Source organism: Lithobates pipiens, unplaced genomic scaffold (genome assembly GCF_037356315.1).
Source record: "Lithobates pipiens isolate NorthernLeopardFrog02 unplaced genomic scaffold, aLitPip1_a1.2 Scaffold_22, whole genome shotgun sequence".
Lineage (NCBI taxonomy): Eukaryota > Metazoa > Chordata > Amphibia > Anura > Ranidae > Lithobates > Lithobates pipiens.
This window is the reverse complement of record NW_027507784.1, coordinates 81,555,427-81,575,712: the sequence shown is the minus strand read 5'-3', so window position 1 is coordinate 81,575,712 and position 20,286 is coordinate 81,555,427. Positions and strand designations below refer to the sequence as shown.

The 20,286-nt window shown below is 45.6% G+C and overlaps 1 protein-coding gene across 3 annotated transcripts in view; it reads right to left on the bottom strand.

Annotated features, from left to right (window-relative positions):
• The window catches only part of OBSL1 (obscurin like cytoskeletal adaptor 1), a 183,277-nt gene that overhangs the window by 34,675 nt on the left and 128,316 nt on the right, over positions 1-20,286 (bottom strand). For all 3 annotated transcript variants that reach the window (XM_077447792.1, XM_077447794.1, XM_077447793.1), the window contains 4 exons: positions 18,348-18,623; positions 13,568-13,837; positions 5,233-5,499; positions 2,637-3,016 (listed from right to left, as the gene is read on the bottom strand). In XM_077447792.1, coding sequence (XP_077303918.1) covers positions 2,637-3,016; positions 5,233-5,499; positions 13,568-13,837; positions 18,348-18,623 — 1,193 coding nt within the window. The remainder of the gene's footprint in view (positions 1-2,636; positions 3,017-5,232; positions 5,500-13,567; positions 13,838-18,347; positions 18,624-20,286) is intronic.

The following is a 20,286-nucleotide window of genomic DNA, read 5'->3' as shown; positions in this document are numbered from 1 at the left end:
CAGATACACTGACATCTGAAAATTAGGAGAACGAGCAATATATACCGTACTTCTGGATCACAATTGTCCATAACCGAAAATGCATATTGGCAGGGAGCTTATAAATCATTATGCGGGAAAGAGTGTGGTTACCTGTTCTCATGTATAGTTAAAATGTTATGAATATATACAGTCCTTGTTATTCCATTTGGAATAAAAATACCATTTTAAAAATCAAGTTTAGTTTATTTACTGAATAAGCTGTCCTTTTATTTTAAGCATAATACTTTTATGTACACTGCATTTCACCTTCACAGTGTAACAAATATGACTTTCAATTTGTAAAGCTACTCCACGCTAAATGTTTTCCAAATTTTTCCAAATTTTCTATTTTTTCCGTATAGCTTCAAAATGTAATGAAATCTCTAGTCCAAACACACTCCTTGGCCTAGGGTAACAGTTGTCACCCTAAAAACAGGACATTCGTTTTTGACAGGATCCCCATGTAAAAATAAAGGAAAAAAACATTAACAAAAAAGATGAAAAGAATCCAGCCACTACATCCAGAAGCTGTAGTACTATCAATTTTTGTACTCGAGTTTATATGTGCTTTCAAACTGGCTGCAGGTTACATGCTGTATAAGCCCTGATAAAGGGGGAGTGATGAAGGGGGAGTTTTGGAACCCCTGCAACTTGTTGGCTCTCTTTTTCTACTAATGATTTATTACAAAACTTTTCTGGACGCTACAATCATTGGAGTGGTGACATTGCTGCTTTCTACAAATGTAGACGTCCTTCAGGGCTCTCCTCTTGTGTACAGAATGTGAGCACACTCTCCAAAGCCAGTCAGCTTCATTTCCAACACTGAATATAAAAAAAAGGAGATCTGGCACCGTTTTGGCATGTATCTCAGTTTATTTTTTGCTGTCTATGGGGTTGATTCACTAGAACTGGAGAGTGCAAAATATGGTGCAGCTGTGCATGGTAACCAATCAGCTTCCAGGTTTTTTTTGTCAAAGCTTAACCACTACAGATCCGCGCTATTGCCAAATGACGGCATCAGCGCGGACCTACATTTCCGGGACTACGTCTATTGACGTCGTCCCGGATACGAGCGGCCTGCGCGCCCCCTGAGGGGCGCGCGCGGCGCGCTCTGTGATCGGCGAGTCCGTGAGACTCGCCTGATCACCGATCCGTGCAAGGGGTCGATCCCGACCCCTTATCACGTGATCAGCTGTCAGCCAATGACAGCTGATCATGTGATAGAACGGAGCCGGTAATCGGCTATTATTCCTCCTCGCGCTGACAGCGCGAGGAGAGAAAAAAAAAGCCGATCACCGGCGGCCGTGATCGGGACATCAGTCCCGATCACGGCCAGCAATACAGCTGACCACCTGCCCCCTGCCAGTGCCCACCTGCCCACCGCCGTGCCATCCTGAATAAAAGTAAGTGCCCCCCATCAGTGCCCCCCATCAGTGCCCATAGTGCCCACAGTGCCACCTACAGTGCCACCCACAATGCCACCCACAGTGCCACCAACAGTGCCACCCACAGTGCCCACAATCTGCCTCAAAGGTGCTGCGACCCAGTGCCGCCCATCAGTGCCCAGCAGTGCCGCCCATCAGTGCCCAGCAGTGCCACCTATCAGAGCCACCTATCAGTGCCACCTATCAGTGCCCATCAGTCCCATCTATCAGTGGTACCTATCAGTGCCCATCCGTGCCACCCATCCGTGCCACTTATCCGTGCCACCCATCCATGCCATCTTATCTGTGCCCATCTTTGCCCATCAGTGCCGCCTTATCTGTGCCCATCGGTGCCGCCTTATCTGTGCCTATTAGTGCCGCCTTAACTATGCCTATCAGTGCCCACCAGTGCAGCCCATCAGTGCCCACCAATGCAGCCCATCAGTGCCCACCAATGCAGCCCATCAGTGCCCACCAATGCAGCCATCAGTGCCCACCAATGCAGCCATCAGTGCCGCCTAATCAGCGCACTTCAATGAAGGAGAAAAATGACCCGTTTGCAAAATTTTATAACAAACTATTAAAACATGATTTTTTTTTTTTGCATCTTTTTTTGTTTGTTTAGCAAAAAATAAAACTCCGAGCTGTAACTAAATACCACCAAAAGAAAGCTCTATTTGTGGGAAAAAAATGATAAAAATTTCATTTGGGTACAGTGTTGTATGCCCGCGCAATTGTCATTCAAAGTGCATCAGCGCTAAAAGCTGAAAATTGGTCTGGGACTGAGGGGGGTTTAAGTGCCCAGTAAGCAAGTGGTTAATTAAACAAGCTGGAGTTAGAAGCTGAATGGCTACCAATGGCTAAATCTCTCCAAAATAAGGCTAAACCGCCTCTTACCTAGATGTCACTGTAACAGGCATCCATGTTGTAAGATTTCCCCTCACCTACTGTAAGATTTTGAATCCCATCACCTTCTGGCCCAGTTACAATGGTCTTTAGAACAACAGAGGTGTAATGCTACACAGCTGGGACACAGAGGGTGGTGAAAACCGAGGTTCTAACCTAGGTGATCACTTCTCCTGCCTACCCCTTGACCCTGCCCTGCCTGTTCCACTAAGCATTACAGGTGATATCATAGTGCTATCGGTAACTTAAATCAAACCTACATCATGACCCACTTTTAGATCTCACCTTACTCCAGGTCACAACAGCCTCTTGTTTGGAGACCTCACACTGGAATGTAGCTAGTCCGCCCTCATTAACCACAAAGTCCTGTGGAGGCTGTGTGATGGTCAGAGGAGGCTCAGTGACCGTCAGCTGTGCTGTAGTGCGCAGAGTGTCTGTGGTGAAAGCTATGACCGATGAATCTGGGAGGCAGAGATCCGAGAGGAGCAGAAAATGTTGACGACCACTTGTTCTGATGACACATCGGTCATCAGCGGTCAGACGGACTCCACCCTTCCACCATTCTCCGACCAAACCATCATGGGATAACTCCACCAAAAATTCCACGTTACTTCCTTCTTCACACTTCACATCTTTCAAGCCTTTCTTTATCGCTATACTGCGTGCTGTGAAATAATAACAAAAAAACTTCATACAGGTCTGTTGGTGTTTTCCTGGACACTGCTAACTTCTGGAAATTCTAAGTGTCTGACAGCCATGCTGATCCTTAGACATTCTGGGTCACTGGTAAGGAACAAGCATGTAGGCAGGTTGCCTATGGGTTTTTTAGTTAGTGGCTGACCCAGGCTGGGAAGAGGTTAATGCTGTGCTGTTCACGAGCTTTTTGCATCCAGCCTGCCCATCTGTGATATAAAAAGGAGGTAAGCCAGGATCTGAGAGAATATACTGAGAACATACTGTTATAGCTGCGCAGGAGGACTGCTGGATCTTGCAGTCCATCAGAGGCATCTGGAGATCAGCCAGGACTTGAGAATGGCTAAAATGGACTACTAACTTTTGGAGGTATGCCTGGGCAGCCAAGTAGAGATAGGGACTTTTTAAAGTTATTGCTCACCTTAGACTGTGCTGCTGAGATTTCTAAGTAAAGTGGCATCAACTGTTCTAAGCCTGTTCTGAAGTTATTCAAAGGGGTGCATGATGTTTTTGGTATATGAAAGAACTTGGGTCAGTAAAGCATGTGGGGTATGAAGCAAACCTACTACAAAGGTCTACTCGGCAAGTCTAGCAGGAGGAGTAATGCAGTTGCTAATGGGTAACGAAGTACTAGTGCAAGGTACATTGCAGCCAGCCATTAAGCATGGTACCTGGTGCAGGTGATGGGTCAACCGATAGTAATGGGGTTGGTGATCTGGCTCCCTCCCCAGCTGTCAGTCTCCTGTAGCAACCGGGACCAAACCCACATTACAGTGACCAATAGCCTGGCAACATGGTATGGAAAGGAAGGCGTTAACAAGTGCACGTATGAGGTCCACATTATGTACATTTATTATGTACATGGCGGGACCCCATTCTGACACTGGAAGTGAGATGGCAGAGGTACGCTGGACTGGTGGAGAGGGCACTTCTAAATCCAACATATATCAGGCAACAGTGTTTAGGGACATGGTACAGTACTTTTCAGAGGAACTCTGTACTTTTATTACTGCACACAGTAACATGACTCATCTCTACTCCCATGTGTAGGATTAGTGGCCCCGTCCACAAGCATGTAGCAAGCAAAGTCCAACTGAAGTCTGAACTGCTAATTTGAATGATTGTTGCAGATCACTGACTCAGAGTGCATAAAATAGCAACATTGAGGGGTGCTGGATCCCTTGTTGTTGTTAGGGTTTTGGTTTGGTGACTTTTTGTTATGTGAGCAGCTCTCTATCTCACAGGAGCCTAACCTTAGTAGGGTTTTGTGCAAACATAGTAAAGGAGAAAACTAAGCCCTTGTACACACGGTCGGAGAATCTGTCGGAATGTGTCCTATCGGACCGTGTTGTCAGATAATCCGACTGTGTGTGGTATGCATCGGACTGATTCTGTCGGAATATCCGTCGGACCCAATTTTCCAACATGTTGGAAATATTTTCCGACCAACTGGTCCAATCGGACATACTCCGATCATGTGTAGAGAGTTCAGATCGGACCAAGTGCCACGCATGCTCAGATCAAATTCCTAGACCAAAGCTATTGGCTACTAGCCTGAACGTAGTCCCATCGTAACTAAATAACGTCATCACGTTCTGAATGATTGGATTTTCCGACAACTTGGTCCGACTGTGTGTATGCAACAGTTTCGGACACAATCCGTCCGACACCATCCGTCGAAAAAAATCCGACAGATTTGGTTGGCAGATTGTCCGACCGTGTGTACAGGGGCTAAGAGGGGACATTTGGAAGTATAATAGTAATATAGTGAGAATAACAGAAATCTACTTATAGTGCTCAATTGTGCAGCCAAAATAGGCAATGGAAAACGATTTCTGTTATTCTCAATAATTCCTTCCTGAATATATCACCACCAGTTGTCCAGAATGGGCAATTTGTCAAATTGCCCAGAATCATCAATTGTCTAGAAAGGCATTTTCTAATTTCCAAAGCCCAGATGAAGTGGCCACTTGCAACCCTAAAATAATGTATGTTGGCTTTTTCGATTGAAAATAACAAAAAACAAAACAAAAAAAACATCTTTAAAGTGGTGCTCTTTTCTTCAGCCTTCATTGAAGTCAGAGGATCAGCATGATTGTCGTGTAACTTGTATTTTCAGACGGCAATGGCATCAATCTCAGGTTTCATTGAAATATCTTGAAATCTTTGACAGAAATATAATACATACGTAGGACATTAAGGCGGCAGTCAGTCCTGTCATGGAGGCTCTCGCAGCTGTAGCGGCCCCGGTCAGAAGCCTGGACACAGTGGATAGTCAGCTTGTGGGTGCAGTCCTTGTCCTCAAGTGTAAATTTATCGCTGGGCTGGATGACTATTCCCTGCTTCACCCAGCGCACTTCTCCTCTCTCTGTGGTCACCTGGACCTGAAAGGTGATATCTTCTTCTTCTTCTACCTCCTTGTCCTCCAATCCCTGAACAAACATCACATGTGCCTCTGAGAAGAGATACGGGGCAGGTCAGTCTTCCACACTTAATAAAATATAAAAAATATAAAATCCTATAAAGAATTTCCTCCCACTTTCATGCAAAAAAAGAAATATCTGAATTAGAATTAAAGGACCAGTCTACCCAAAAGCACAATTTCCATTATGGATGAGGTCTGCTGGGTTAAATTGTCTAACGACTTCCTATATGACAAGATCCTCCTGCCGTCATTGCTAGATCTCTTCTTGCTCACCTTGGAGTTTAATGTGCTTCCATCCACTTTAGGGTGTCTCTACTCTTCTTGTTGAAATCTCCACAGTAATAAATGTATCAAATACTAACCAAGAGAATTTTGTGTATACCTGAATGATGCACTGCTTGGCCATATTTTGATTCCCACCAGATTAGAATGATCTTCTGGGAGCAAATATCAATGATAATTTCCAATTCTCTCTGGTGAACAGATCCACTCAATTGAAAACTTGTATAGGGAACCTTCAGATCTCCTAACAATTCACTTCTTAGTGCCATTTATAGATTCCTGCACGGTCTCTGGTAGAATACTACCCTATTAGACCAATGATGTTGCAGGGGATGAAGTATCTTGTTGCTAGGGATGAGCTTCGTGTTCGAGTCGAACATACGTTCAACTCGAACATCGGCTGTTTGTCCGTTCGGCGAAGTCCGAACATTTTGGTCCGTTCGCGCCAAATTCGTGTGGCGCTCACGGCCCACAATGCACTGTGATGGCGCAGTGCATTGCTGGCTCATGATTGGCCAAGAATGCACTGTGACCCCGCATGCTTGGCCAATCGCAGCGCCAGCAGCGAGGAGAGCCATGATTGGCCACAGGCAGGATGCCTGTGGCCAATCATAGCTCAGGCTGTGTAGTGCACGCCCCACACTATATAAGGCCGCCAGCGCGGCGGCCTTGTGTAGTGTGTTGGCGTCTGAAGCAGTGGGTGTTCTGTGTACCTTCAAAACAGTACACACCGATCGTTTTCGGCCGATTTTCGATCTTGCTGTTGTGTAGTGGTTGTTGTCTGTGTGCCCTGACCGCAGTATACACCGCTATATTCACCTCACCTATATAGCTAGTGATCTATCTTTTATAATAGAGCTTGCAGTCAGTAGTGTTAGGAGCTTGTGCGTGCTGTCTGCGTGCTCTGTACCCAGTACATACCGCTATATCCACCTACATAGCTGTTCTCTATTTGAGCCCACTTGCCATCTGCAGGAGTTATTGGAAGTTGTGTGTGCCTCCAGCACAGCACAGTATACATCTGTATATACCCCTTTATCTCTGGTGTTCTATAATAAAGGCATCTGCAGGAGTTAGTGGGTGTTCTGTGTACCTTCAACACAGTACACACCGATCGTTTTCGGACGATTTTCGATCTTGCTGTTGTGTAGTGGTTGTTGTCTGCGTGCCCTGACTGCAGTATACACCGCTATATTCACCTCACCTATATAGCTAGTGATCTATCTTTTATAATAGAGCTTGCAGTCAGTAGTGTTAGGAGCTTGTGCGTGCTGTCTGCGTGCTCTGTACCCAGTACATACCGCTATATCCACCTACATAGCTCTTCTCTATTTGAGACCACTTGCCATCTGCAGGAGTTATTGGAAGTTGTGTGTGCCTCCAGCACAGCACAGTATACATCTGTATATACCCCTTTATCTCTGGTGTTCTATAATAAAGGCATCTGCAGGAGTTAGTGGGTGTTGTGTGCCTCTAGCACAATATACACTACCCAACTGCTTTTTTACCCAACTCCCTTCAGGCCATTACCATGTCTGGAAGGCCAGCAAGGAGAGGCAGACAGGTGCAAGCCGATAAAAGAGGGCAAGCAGGCTCTGTGTATAGAGACAACAGTGCTGGTCGTGGACGCGGTGCATTGTCATCAGCATGTGGCCATGGGACACGCTTGTCCTTCTTTTCGGCAGCTGGACATGTTGAGCCGCAACATGCCAACGACTTGGTAGAGTGGATGACCAAGCCCTCTTCATCCTCCTCATCCTCTCTCACCCAGGCTCAGGGTACTAGCAAAGCAGCTGCCAACGCATCGTCTTCCCTCCTCTCAATGTCATCATCAGTGACTCCTTCCCTAGACCCACCATGTCCTCCTGAGGAGTCTCCTGAACTCTTTGAGCACAGTGTTGGGTACATGCTCCAGGAGGATGCCCAGTGTTTTGTGGGCTCTGATGATGACACTCAGCTAGTGGAAGGCAGTAGCGTGAGATGCTCAAGAAGGACAGCAATCTGGCAGTCATGTTCCACAAGCTGCAGCATACTGCCAGGTTTGCTACAGCGATGAAGAGGGAGGGGATGATGAGGGCACTGACTCCACGTGGGTGCCTGGAAGGAGAGAGGAGGAGGAGGAGGCACATGTCCAACGAGGCAGGATGCCCTCCGGGGGCCAGCTTAGGGGCAGCACACCGACTGAATCACACCGCAGAGCTCCGCCTGTGCAGGGCGCTGCCTCTGCGCGTTATTCTAAAAGTTCTTTGGTGTGGGCCTTTTTTGAGACGAGTGCATCAGATCGCACCGCTGCTATTTGCAACATATGTCTCAAGCGTATCTCGCGTGGCCAAAACATCAGCCGCTTGGGCACCACATGCTTGACCAGACATATGTTGACCTGCCATGCAGCTTGTTGGCAAGCGTACCTCAAAGACCCACACCAAAGAACAAAGCGGACCTCTCCTTGCTCCTCATCAGCTGGCATCTCCAACCCCACTAGACCTTCAGTCCTCTCTGAAACCTGCTCTGAGAGGAATGAAGGTGTAGAATTAGGTGTGTCACAGCCAAGTGCTTCCGGGAACTCTGCTAGCGGTACACCCACGTCCGATTATAGCAGGCAAATGTCCCTGCCCCAGCTGCTGGACCGGCGAAAGAAGTTCACTCCCAGCCATCCACATGCCCAGCGGTTGAATGCTAGCTTGGCTAAATTGCTAGCACTTCAACTGCTGCCTTTTCAGTTGGTAGACTCTGCCCCCTTCCGTGAGTTTGTACAATGTGCGGTTCCTCAGTGGCAGGTCCCCAAACGCCACTTTTTCTCACGGAAGGCGATTCCGGCTCTCTACCGGCATGTGGAAGGCAATGATCTTGCCTCGCTGGACAGGGCGGTCAGCGGTAAGGTGCATATTACCGCTGACTCATGGTCCAGCAGGCATGGACAGGGACGTTACCTGTTTTTCACGGCCCATTGGGTCACTCTTCTGGCAGCTGGGAAGGATGCAGGACAAGGTGCAGTAGTGTTGGAGGTTGTTCCGCCACCACGCCTCCAAAATGCTACTATTGGTTGTGATACACCTCTCTCCTCCACCCCCTCTTCTTCTTCCTCCATGGCCTCTTCCAGTGCTCTGTCCTCAGAACCAGCGGTGCTTCGTAGGCGTTCCAGGGGCTACGCAAGTACGCAGGCAAAACGATGCCATGCCGTGCTTGCGCTGGTTTGTTTGGGGGACAGGAGCCATACTGGGGCGGATGTTTTGTCAGCTCTGCAGGGGCAGGCCGAGAAGTGGTTGACGCCACGCCAGCTCAAGCCAGGAATGGTGGTTTGTGACAATGGCACCAACCTCCTCTCCGCCCTCCGACAGGGACAACTGACCCATGTGCCCTGTGTAGCTCACGTCCTTAACCTGGTGGTGCAGCGGTTCTTGGGCAGGTACCCCGGCTTACAGGATGTCCTGAAGCAGGCCAGGAAAGTCTGTGTGCAGTTCCACCGATCATTTAATGCCTGTGCTCGGCTGGCTGAGCTCCAAAAGGAGTTGAACCTGCCCAAGAACTGCCTTATATGTGACATGCCCACCAGATGGAACTCAACGTTGGCCATGCTGCAGCGGCTGCACACGCAGCAGAGGGCCATCAATGAGTACCTGTGCGACTACGGCACCAGGACAGGGTCAGGGGAGCTCGGTTTTTTCTCACCACGCCAGTGGGGCATGATCAGGGATGCATGCACTGTCCTGTCACCGTTTGAGGAGGCCACAAGGATGGTGAGCAGTGACAGTGCATGCATCAGTGACACTGTACCTCTTGTCCACCTCTTGGAGCATACGCTGCGTGGAATAATGGACAGGGCACTTGAGGCAGAACAGAGGCAGGAAGAGGAGGACTTCCTTGCCTCTCAAGGCCCCCTTTATCCAGACAGTGTTCCTGCTGTGCCAACCATCACACAGGAAGAGGATGAGAAGGAGGAAGAGGAGGAGGAGGATGATTGTGTCAGCATGGAGGTGGAGGCTGGCACTCAGCATCAGCAGCAGCAGCAGTCTTGTAGGGATGATTTACAGTCCCAAGAAACACGTGGACTTGTACGTGGCTGGGAGGAGGTAGCTGCGGAACATGTTGTCCTTAGTGACCCAGAAAACTCCGGACCGAATGCCTCAGCTAACCTACACTGCATGGCCTCCCTGATCCTGCAAAGCCTGCGGAAGGATCCTCGTATTCTTCGGATCAAGGAGAGGGACCATTACTGGCTGGCCACTCTCCTTGATCCACGGTACAAGGGTAAGGTTGCTGACCTTATCTTGCCATCGCAGAGGGAGCAGAGGATGAGACATCTCCGGGAGGCCTTGCAGAAAGGTCTGTGCAACGCGTTCCCAGAGACTGGGAGGTTACAAACTCCTGGTCCTGGACAACGTGTTGCTGAGGCATCGGTCAGAAGGAGCGGTGGAGAAGGTGGCCGTCTGACTGATGCTTTCAGACAATTTTTTAGTCCGCAGCCCCAAGGTATGATCGGTTCCAGCACCCATCGCCAGCGTCTGATTTACATGGTGCAGGAATACCTAGGGGCAAGGTCAGACTTGGACACCTTTCCCACCGAAAATCCTCTGGCTTACTGGGTCTTGAGGATGGATCACTGGCCAGAGCTTGCACAGTATGCAATTGAGCTACTGGCCTGTCCTGCATCCAGCGTTCTTTTGGAACGCACCTTCAGTGCTGCTGGTGGCTTTGTTACCGATCACAGGGTGCGCCTGTCCACCGAATCAGTTGATCGACTGACCTTTATCAAGATGAATCAGTCTTGGATCACCCACAGCTACCAAGCACCTGAAGCTGATGTAACAGAATAATTTTTTTGGAAATATCACATCCCTTCAAGACTGCCTATGCTGATGCTGAGTGACTGTCCTGTTATGTTGATTGTCTATCCTCTTCCTCCTCCGCTGATATGTTGGAAGAACATTTCTGGTTCTGGTTGATGCCATCAGCCCAATTTTTCTGCCCCTGTTTAACAGGGGCGTTTAAGTACAATTTTTGATGCAATGCTTTGTAGCAGGGCTAATTCCTGCAATCAAACAAGAGTATATGGGAGAGGTTGCAGTGTGGTGGCACCAGCACCAGTGCCTAAGGCCCAATTTTTCTGCCCCTGTTTAACAGGGGCATTTAATTACAATTTTTGATGCAATGCTTTGCAGCAGGGCTAATTCCTGCAATAAAACTAGAGTATATGGAAGAGGTTGCAGTGTGGTGGCACCAGCACCAGTGCCTAAGGCCCAATTTTTCTGCCCCTGTTTAACAGGGGCGTTTAATTACAATTTTTGATGCAATGCTTTGCAGCAGGGCTAATTCCTGCAATAAAACTAGAGTATATGGCAGAGGTTGCAGTGTGGTGGCACCATCACCAGTGCCTAAGGCCCAATTTTTCTGCCCCTGTTTAACAGGGGCGTTTAATTACAATTTTTACTGCAATGCTTTGCAGCAGGGCTAATTCCTGCAATAAAACTAGAGTATATGGAAGAGGTTGCAGTGTGGTGGCACCAGCACCAGTGCCTAAGGCCCAATTTTTCTGCCCCTGTTTAACAGGGGCGTTTAATTACAATTTTTGATGCAATGCTTTGCAGCAGGGCTAATTCCTGCAATAAAACTAGAGTATATGGCAGAGGTTGCAGTGTGGTGGCACCATCACCAGTGCCTAAGGCCCAATTTTTCTGCCCCTGTTTAACAGGGGCGTTTAATTACAATTTTTACTGCAATGCTTTGCAGCAGGGCTAATTCCTGCAATAAAACTAGAGTATATGGCAGAGGTTGCAGTGTGGTGGCACCAGCACCAGTGCCTAAGGCCCAATTTTTCTGCCCCTGTTTAACAGGGGCGTTTAAGTACAATTTTTGATGCAATGCTTTGCAGCAGGGCTAATTCCTGCAATAAAACTAGAGTATATGGGAGAGGTTGCAGTGTGGTGGCACCAGCAGCAGTGCCTAAGGCCAAATTTTTCTGCCCCTGTTTAACAGGGACAAGTAATTACAATTCTTGATATAATATTTCACAGGAGGGCCCCTTCCTGTGCCCATCCAGAGTAACGGTGAGGACTTATAGTGTTGTGGCACCAGCACCACAACCACCAAAGGTCAATTTTTCTACCACTGTTCAACAATGGCATGTAATTACAATTCTTGATATAATTGTTCACAGCAGGGCGCTCCGGCGCCCACCAAGAGTCACTTTGAGGGCTTACAATGTTGTGGCAAAACCAACACCTTGTTCCGCCATTTCTGCAGAGCATATAGGGCAGGCCCCTACTTTCAAACATCCAATTTACAAACAACTCCTACTTGCAAACGGAAGGAGACAACAGCAAGTGAGATGAAAAAAGATGGACGACAAAACAAATTATACAGGGATGATAACCCTTCCCTAGGTTTTCCAAAAAGCTTAAAAATAGTTTTTTTGACTGGAGCTACACTTTAAAAATGTACCAGTTGAAAATTACAAACAGATTCAACTTAACACAACAAACCTACACAGTCCCTGTCTTGTTTGCACCGCCTGTATACTGCTGTTCTGAGTATATAGGGCCTGGGGGCCACACGCATTTCCTTTTTTTAATATGGGTACAGGGTTCCCCTTAATATGCGTACAAGACCCAAATAGGCTGGTAATGGGCAGGGAGGGCTACCCATGCCATTTTTCTCAATGATTTTCAACCATATTGCAGGAACCAGATATAACATTAAAACCGCAAGCAGTTTTAAATGGTGTTATTTCCGTTTAATGTCATTTTGTGCAGGGACTGTTCTAAACACGGGAAACACATGGCACTTCACAGGCATACTACAGACACCCCCAGGCACCATATTTAAAGGAATATTTCACTTTTTTTTCACTTTAATCGTCATTAAAATCAGTGCTCCCGCCAAAACGGCCATTTTAGGCATTGACCCATGTCCCCTGGGGCAGGAGCCAGGTCCCCAAACCCTTTTTAGGACAGTATCTTGCATATTAGCCGTTAAAATTAGCACTTTTAATTTCGAACGTTCGAGTCCCATAGACTTCAATGGGGTTCTAAAGTTCGTTCGAATTTGGGGTCCGTTCGAAAGTTCTGTTGCGAACCGAACCAGGGGGTGTTTGGCTCATCCCTACTTGTTGCCGATTATAGGTGGTGAGGGATAGGGAACCCATGTCCCGGGGCTCCCTAAGTGAAATGGGTCTACAAGGATTCTACAAGCTAAGTTCTAAATGAAGACTGTCCTAGACTCCACTATTCCTGGATCACATCTTATGGTTAAACTAAGCCAAGCTGTCTTCCAATGAAGTCACTTCACTTTTTCCCAGAGTTGTTGGAACAGGTAGAAATAACTGACCCATCTTGATGCACAACTTGGGAAAGAGCATGTGCGCAAACATCATAGTTGGCAACCAGTGCCATGTAGTTGCATAGACGTGCATACATGTATCTTGGTTTGAGCCTGTACCAGACTTTGTTTGCCGTCAGGCCCCCCTACGGTAGTCATATTGGTCAGTATGGTCAAAATTATGCTTTATAGACTGGTGTAGATGGAAAACCGTGGCCTGCTTTTGTGTGCATTTGGCTTGCTTTGAGATCAATGTGAGTTCCATCTGAGTTCCTTCACAGCTGCTTTTGACTTGCAGCAGACCCCCCCCTGACATGTTTCTAGCCTTATTCAAGCTGCTTTGGCATTGCTGTTGATTTATGTAAGCAGAAAAGCAGTTCTGACAATCAAAAGCCGTATACATAGGCCCATAAAAGCGTAACTAACATTCAGTTCAGCACAAGCACTTCTCATCACTATAAAAAAACAGACCAACTCTTGTAGTGTATAATGAGCAACATACCTTGCACCCTGAGCCTTGCTCGAGAGATGAGCCCCTCAGCATTAGCGGTGATGGTACCCGAGTCTGAAAGACGGCAGCCATGTAAGGTCAGAGAGTGGCACAGTCCATTGCTTGCCATGCTGGCCCTCCGGTCTGAATTCACTGGGGATCCGTTCAGCTCCCAGTGAAGAATGACATCATCTGGAGAGACAACGCACTTAAAAGTAGCAGCGTCTCCTTCCAGAACAGTCACGTTCTGCAGCTCGGTGAGGAACTCCACCTGACGGGGTGCTGATGGAAGAGGAAGAATGGTGAGGGTTCTGGTCAAATTCTTTATACCTAGACATTGAACTAAACCATACAAACCAACCCTACCAGCATTCTAAGGATTTGTAACAACAGTTGCATGTTTTCTAAAAATTATTTCATAGACCATAATTTATATAGCTTTCAACCTCATATCAAGGAAAATATTTAATAATATGTTTTTTTAGGCTTGCATAGGAGTGAAATTCACTAAGCCCTTGTACACACGGTCGGAGATTCCGACGGAATGTGTCCGATTGGACCGTTTTGTCGGATATTCCGACTGTGTGTGGTCCACATCGGACTGTTTCCGTCGGAGTATCCGATGGACCAAGTTTTCCAACTTGTTGGTAAAATTTTCCGACAAAATTCTCCGATCGGACATACTCCGATCATGTGTAGAGAATTCCGATCGGATAAAGTGCCACGCATGCTCAGATCAAATTCCTACACCAAAGCTATTGGCTACTAGCCTGAACGTAGTCCCGTCGTAACGAAATAACGTAATCACGTCGGATTTTCCGACAACTTTGTCCAACCGTGTGTATGCAACAGTTTCAGGCAAGATCCGTCAGACAAAATCCGACAGATTTGGTTGTCGGAATCTCCAACTGTGTGTACAAGGGCTAAGACTGACATTTTAATAGTCTTTTTGATTCCCTTCTTTTTAGCAATAATTCAGCAGTTCTCAAACTCAGCTTTATTAAAGGTCGGTCCACCTAAAAGTGATATATTTGAGATAATTTTAAATATATATATATATATATATATATATATATATATATATATATATATATATATATTTATTTTAGATACATTTTAAATAAAAGAAGGATCCTCATGGGCTGTGTCTCTCCCTATAAATATATATATATATATATATATACATATATATATATATATATATATATATATATATATATATATATATATATAATATATAATATATATATATATATATATATATATATATATATATATATATATATAATATATAATATATAATATATATATATATATATATATACACACACACACAGTATCTCACAAAAGTGAGTACACCCCTCACATTTTTTGTAAATTTTCTTTTAAATCTTTTCATGTGACAACACTGAATAAATGACAATTTGCTACAATGTAAAATAGTGAGTGTACAGCTTGTATAATAGTGTAAATTTGCTGTCCCCTCAAAATAACTCAACACACAGCCATTAATGCCTAAACCGCTGGCAACATAAGTGAGTACACCCCCAAGTCAAAATGTCCAAATTGGGCCCAATTAGCCATTTTCTCTCCCCAGTATCATGTGACTTGTAAGTGTTACAAGGTCTCAGGTGTGAATGGGGAGCAGGTGTGTTAAATTTGGTGTTATCTCGCTCTCTCTCTCTCATACTGGTCACTGGAAGTTCAACATGGCACCTCGTGGCAAAGAACTCTCTGAGGCTCTGAAAAAAGAATTGTTGCTCTACATAAAGGTAACCTAGGCTATAAGAAGATTGCCAAGACCCTGAAACTGAGCTGCAGCATGGTGGCCAAGACAATACAGTGGTTTGATAGGGCAGATTCCACTCAGAACAGGCCTCGCCATGGTCGACCAAAGAAGTTGAGTGCACATGCTCAGTGTCATATACAGAAGTTGTCTTTGGGAGATAGCTGTATGAGTGCTGCCAGCATTGCTGCAGAGGTTGAAGGGGTGGGTAGTCAGCCTGTCAGTGCTCAGACCATATGCCGCACACTGCATCAAATTGGGCTGCATGGCTGTCGTCCCAGAAGGAAGCCTCTTCTAAAGATAATGCACAAGAGAGCCCACAAACAGTTTGCTGAAGACAAGCAGACTAAGGACATGGACTACTGGAAACATGTCCTGTGGTCAGATGAGAACAAGATAAATAAATTTGGTTCTGATGGTGTCAAGTGCGTGTGGTGGCAACCAGGTGAGGAGTACAAAGACAAGTGAGTCTTGCCTACAGTCAAGCATGTTATGGTCTGGGGCTGCATGAGTGCTGCCGGCACTGGGGAGCCACAGTTCATTGAGGAAACTATAAATGCCAACATGTACTACTACTGTGACATGCGGAAGAAAATTATGATCCACTCCCTTTGGAGACTGGGTCACAGGGCAGTATTCCAACATGATAATGACCCCAAACATACCTCCAAGACGACCACTTGCTAAAGAAGCTGAGGGTAAATGTGATGGACTGGCCAAGCATCTCTCCAGACCTAAACCCTATTGAGCATCTGTGGGGTATCCTCAAACAGAAGGTGGAGGAGCTCATAGTCTCCAACATCCACCAGATTCATGATGTCCTCATGGAGGAATGCAAGAGACTCCAGTGGGACCTGTGAAGCTCTGGTGAACTCCATGCCCAAGAGGGTTAAGGCAGTGCTGGAAAACTATGGTGGCCACACAAAATATTGACACTTTGGAGGACCCAATTTGGACATTTTCACTTTGAGGTGTACACACTTTTGTTGCCAGCGGTTTAGACATTAATGGCTGTATGTTGAGTTATTTTTGAGGGGACAACAAATTTACACTGTTATCCCCCTGTACACTCACTACTTTACATTGTAGCAAAGTGTAATTTCTTCAGTGTTGTCACATAAAAAGATATAATAAAATATTTCCAAAAATGTGAGGGGTGTATATTGTTCTATATGATTTATTGGCCCTTTTATAAATGGACTAAGACCATTCTGTGAAATTATGTTTTAACACATTCATAATCCTGAAGAAGCGATATACCCTAGAAATGTGTAGAATATTGGTTTGAGTTTGGATATGTTTGCTAGATCGTACTTTAGTCACATACAGGGATTTTAATAAGAGTTATATATTTATGTAATAACATTTTGTACTTTTTAACATAAAAAAATTATAGTCTGAGTAATATCTTCCTGGCCTTCATATATCATAAACACATTATTTTTTTTCTGTTAGTGTGCTCTGACACATGATATCACCAGGAAAATTATACATTTTGATGCTTTTCTGTCCTCCTGCATGTTTTTTACTTCGATTTTCACGAGCTAGAGCAGCCTTTCTCAACCTTTTCAACACAGAGGAACCCTTGAAATAGTTCTCCGGTCTCAGGGGGCCCCTGCTAAAAATTCGAAATCTACAACTCATGAAAAATTTGTGTGATGGTCAGTGGGAAGCATTACCTCCTTACAGATAGTTAAAAAGATCAATAGTATCAGTGGAAACTTATCTGAGAGGCAGAAATTTCCCAATGCTGAAGGAACACCTAGCAACCTCTGGAGGAACCCTGGTTGAGAATCAGTGAGCTATAGGCTCTGCAGCAAGCTAGGGGGCACTGTAGGGGGCTGGGCGATACTGCAGGAGGTTGGAAGGCACTATGGAGGCTTGTGGAGGTTGAGGGCCACTATGGGGGCTTGGAAGCACTGTGGGAGGTTAGGGGTTCAGCAGCTGGCTAAAGGCTCCAGAGGAAGGAGGCTGTGGCTTGACAATGGGCTGCAGCCTAGATGTTAAGAACGCTGTCCTATACCATACATCAGGGGTTTACTGTCCTTTAGACTTTAAGGGGGCCGGACTGTGGCCATCGGGAGTAGAAATTGCCCTGGCATCAGTGGGAGTAAACAATGCATCTTTGGTATTAAGGGGAGGAACAACGCCCCATTGTTGGTGTCAGTGGGAGGAAAGTGCCCCATCATTGGTGTTAGTGGAAGGAATAAAGCCCCATCCTTGGTAATAGTGGGAGGAATAGTGAGTCTTCATTGGTATCAGTGGGAGGAATAGTGCCCCTTCATTGGTACCAGTGGGAGGAATAGTGCCCCTTCATTGGTGTCTGTGGGAGGAATAGTCACATATCATTGGTGTCAGTGGGAGGAATAGTGACCCATCATTGGTGCCAGTGGGAGTAATAATGACCCATCATTGGTATAAGTGGGAGGAATAGTGACCCATCATTGGTGTCAGTGGGAGGAATAGTGACCCAACACTGGTGTCAGTGGGAGTAATAGCAAACCATCCTTGGTAGAAGTGGGAGGAATAGAGACCCATCATTGGTGTCAGTGGGAGGAATAGTGACCCATCATTGGTGTCAGTGAGAGGAATGGTGACCCACCATTGGTATTAATGGGAGAAATATTGCCCCTTTATTTATGTCACCACCAGGAATTATGCCTCATTGTTAGTATCAGTGGAAGAAATAATGTCTCGTGTCAGTGGAAGGAAAAGTACCCCAAGGGCCAGATTTAAAAGAATGAAAGTTCTAATTCTAAATAAAACTTTTCCTAGAACAGGTACATTTCAATAAGTATGATTTTTCCTGACTAGGGGCCACATTAAGAAGTTGGAAATTTGTTCATTCTGATAAAAAAACTGAAAAAAATAAACATTTCTACCCTTTGATTTTTTTCATCACTATGATCGAAAATAATATTCTATTTGTCTCAACAAACAAACATTTCAAAAACAAACATTTTCAAACTAAATTCTAAACCATGTATGACCAGCTTTACTCCTTACCTTCTACACGAACTTCTGCTTGTAGCTGGTCGGAGCCGGCATCACAGGTGTAGGTGCCAGAGTCGGAAGGCCGGACGCTTTGTACGGTGAGCTGACGATGAGCGCCTCGGGTCAAGATTTTTACACGCCCTCCCGACACCAGCTCCTCCCCATCTCTGAGCCAGCGCACCTTGAAGTTTGGCCTTGACAGTTCACAGGCCAAAACCAGATCATCTCCCGTCACCAACACATGGTGCTCAGGAGTTCCGCTGTTACCCACGATGGTGACAGGCGGTGCTAACGGGGCAGAGAAAACAACGCACAGGTCAAACGCTCTATAATACAACCAATAAGTCACCACAAAGCAAAACAAAGTGCAGCTTTCATCAGCCCAAAACAGCAAACATCATTACGGGCAATGTCATCTGAAGATAGGCACCGACAGGGAGGCATTGCAAGCATCAAAGGCATAGGGGTTCGGAACAATGGAGCAGCCATTTAACTGAGGCATCGCAGGAGGAGGAAGGAGGCAAAGCAAGACACACAGGTGCATGGAAGGGGTAAGATGAATTGTCCGAAAATCTGATTAGAAAATTCGGCAATGATGTTAGCATGACTAAAAGCAGGCGTCACGTCATCATGGCACTAGGAATCATCAGTGAAAACAGGTTAATATATAGGAGCACGCCATTTTTCAGAAAAGGGCCAGAGTTATTGTGTTATGAAGATAAAAAAAAAATTGCAGAAGTGAACAAGCAAACGGGGAAACTGCACCCAGCAATGTCTGTGGATGGGGCGCCTGAAATACATCTAGTATGCTACTGGGAAAATGATCAGTGCTGGTTTTAGGAATTTTCCATTACACGATACAAGGGCCTGCTTACAATAAACAGGAGGCAAAACAGACTGAATATGGGAAATCTGTAGGGGGCTGTAATTACCCTACTGTGGGTCACTGTAATCTAATTACATTTTAGGTATTTAGGGGATTAGCTGACCAGTTATAAATCATAATTAAAAAGATTCAATATACTAATCCATTTGAGTACTTCCAGACGCAGAACCCGGATAAACACGAAACATTTTTGTTGGTTATTCAACTGAAAAATTTTGTAAGAAAGTTGGGTCTTATCCAGTTTAAATTTTTAAAGGGATTTTTTAACCACTTCCGATCCAATCCGGGCCAATTCTGGCACTTCGCTCCTACATGTAAAAATCATTTTTTGTTTCTAGAAAATTACTCAGAACCCCCAAACATTATAAATATATATATATATCTTTTTTTTTTTTAGCATAGACCCTAGGGCCGGCTTTCTCAACCTTTTAACACTAGAGGAACCCCAAAAATAATTTTCAAAACCCTTACTAAAACCAAATCATCAGGGCTCAATAGGAACAATGCTCCTTATAATAGTGGTCAATAGGAAGAATGTCCTCCTTAAAGTGGTGTTTAGAATGCCACCCTTAAAGACAGCTATAGATATTTGGTGTCATGCTGCTGGCTTTGCTAAGTGGTAGAACTCTGTAGGCATCATCATCAAAAAGGTGGTTCATCAGCCACAGCTTAAGGAACCCCTAGCAACCTCTGGAAGAACCCCAGGGTTCCACGGAACCCTGGTTGAGAATGGCTGCCCTAGAGAATAAATGGCGGTTGTTGCAACTTTTTATGTCACACTGTATTTGCGGGGCGATTTTTCAAACGTGTTATTTTGGGGGAGAAAAGAAGGGGGTTTCATGAATTTAAAAAAAGCTAAACTTTGGGCGGAACAGGTGTGTAGTGGTTAGCACACTCGCCTAGCAGCAAAACCGGTTGCTGGTTCAAATCCCAACCACAACACTACCTGCCTGGAGTTTGCATCTTCTCCCTGTGTCTGTATTCCGGTTTCCTCCCACACTCCAGAGACATGCAGGTTTACTTTGTTTACTTCCGCCGGCCCGGGCGTGACATCGTAACGTCGTG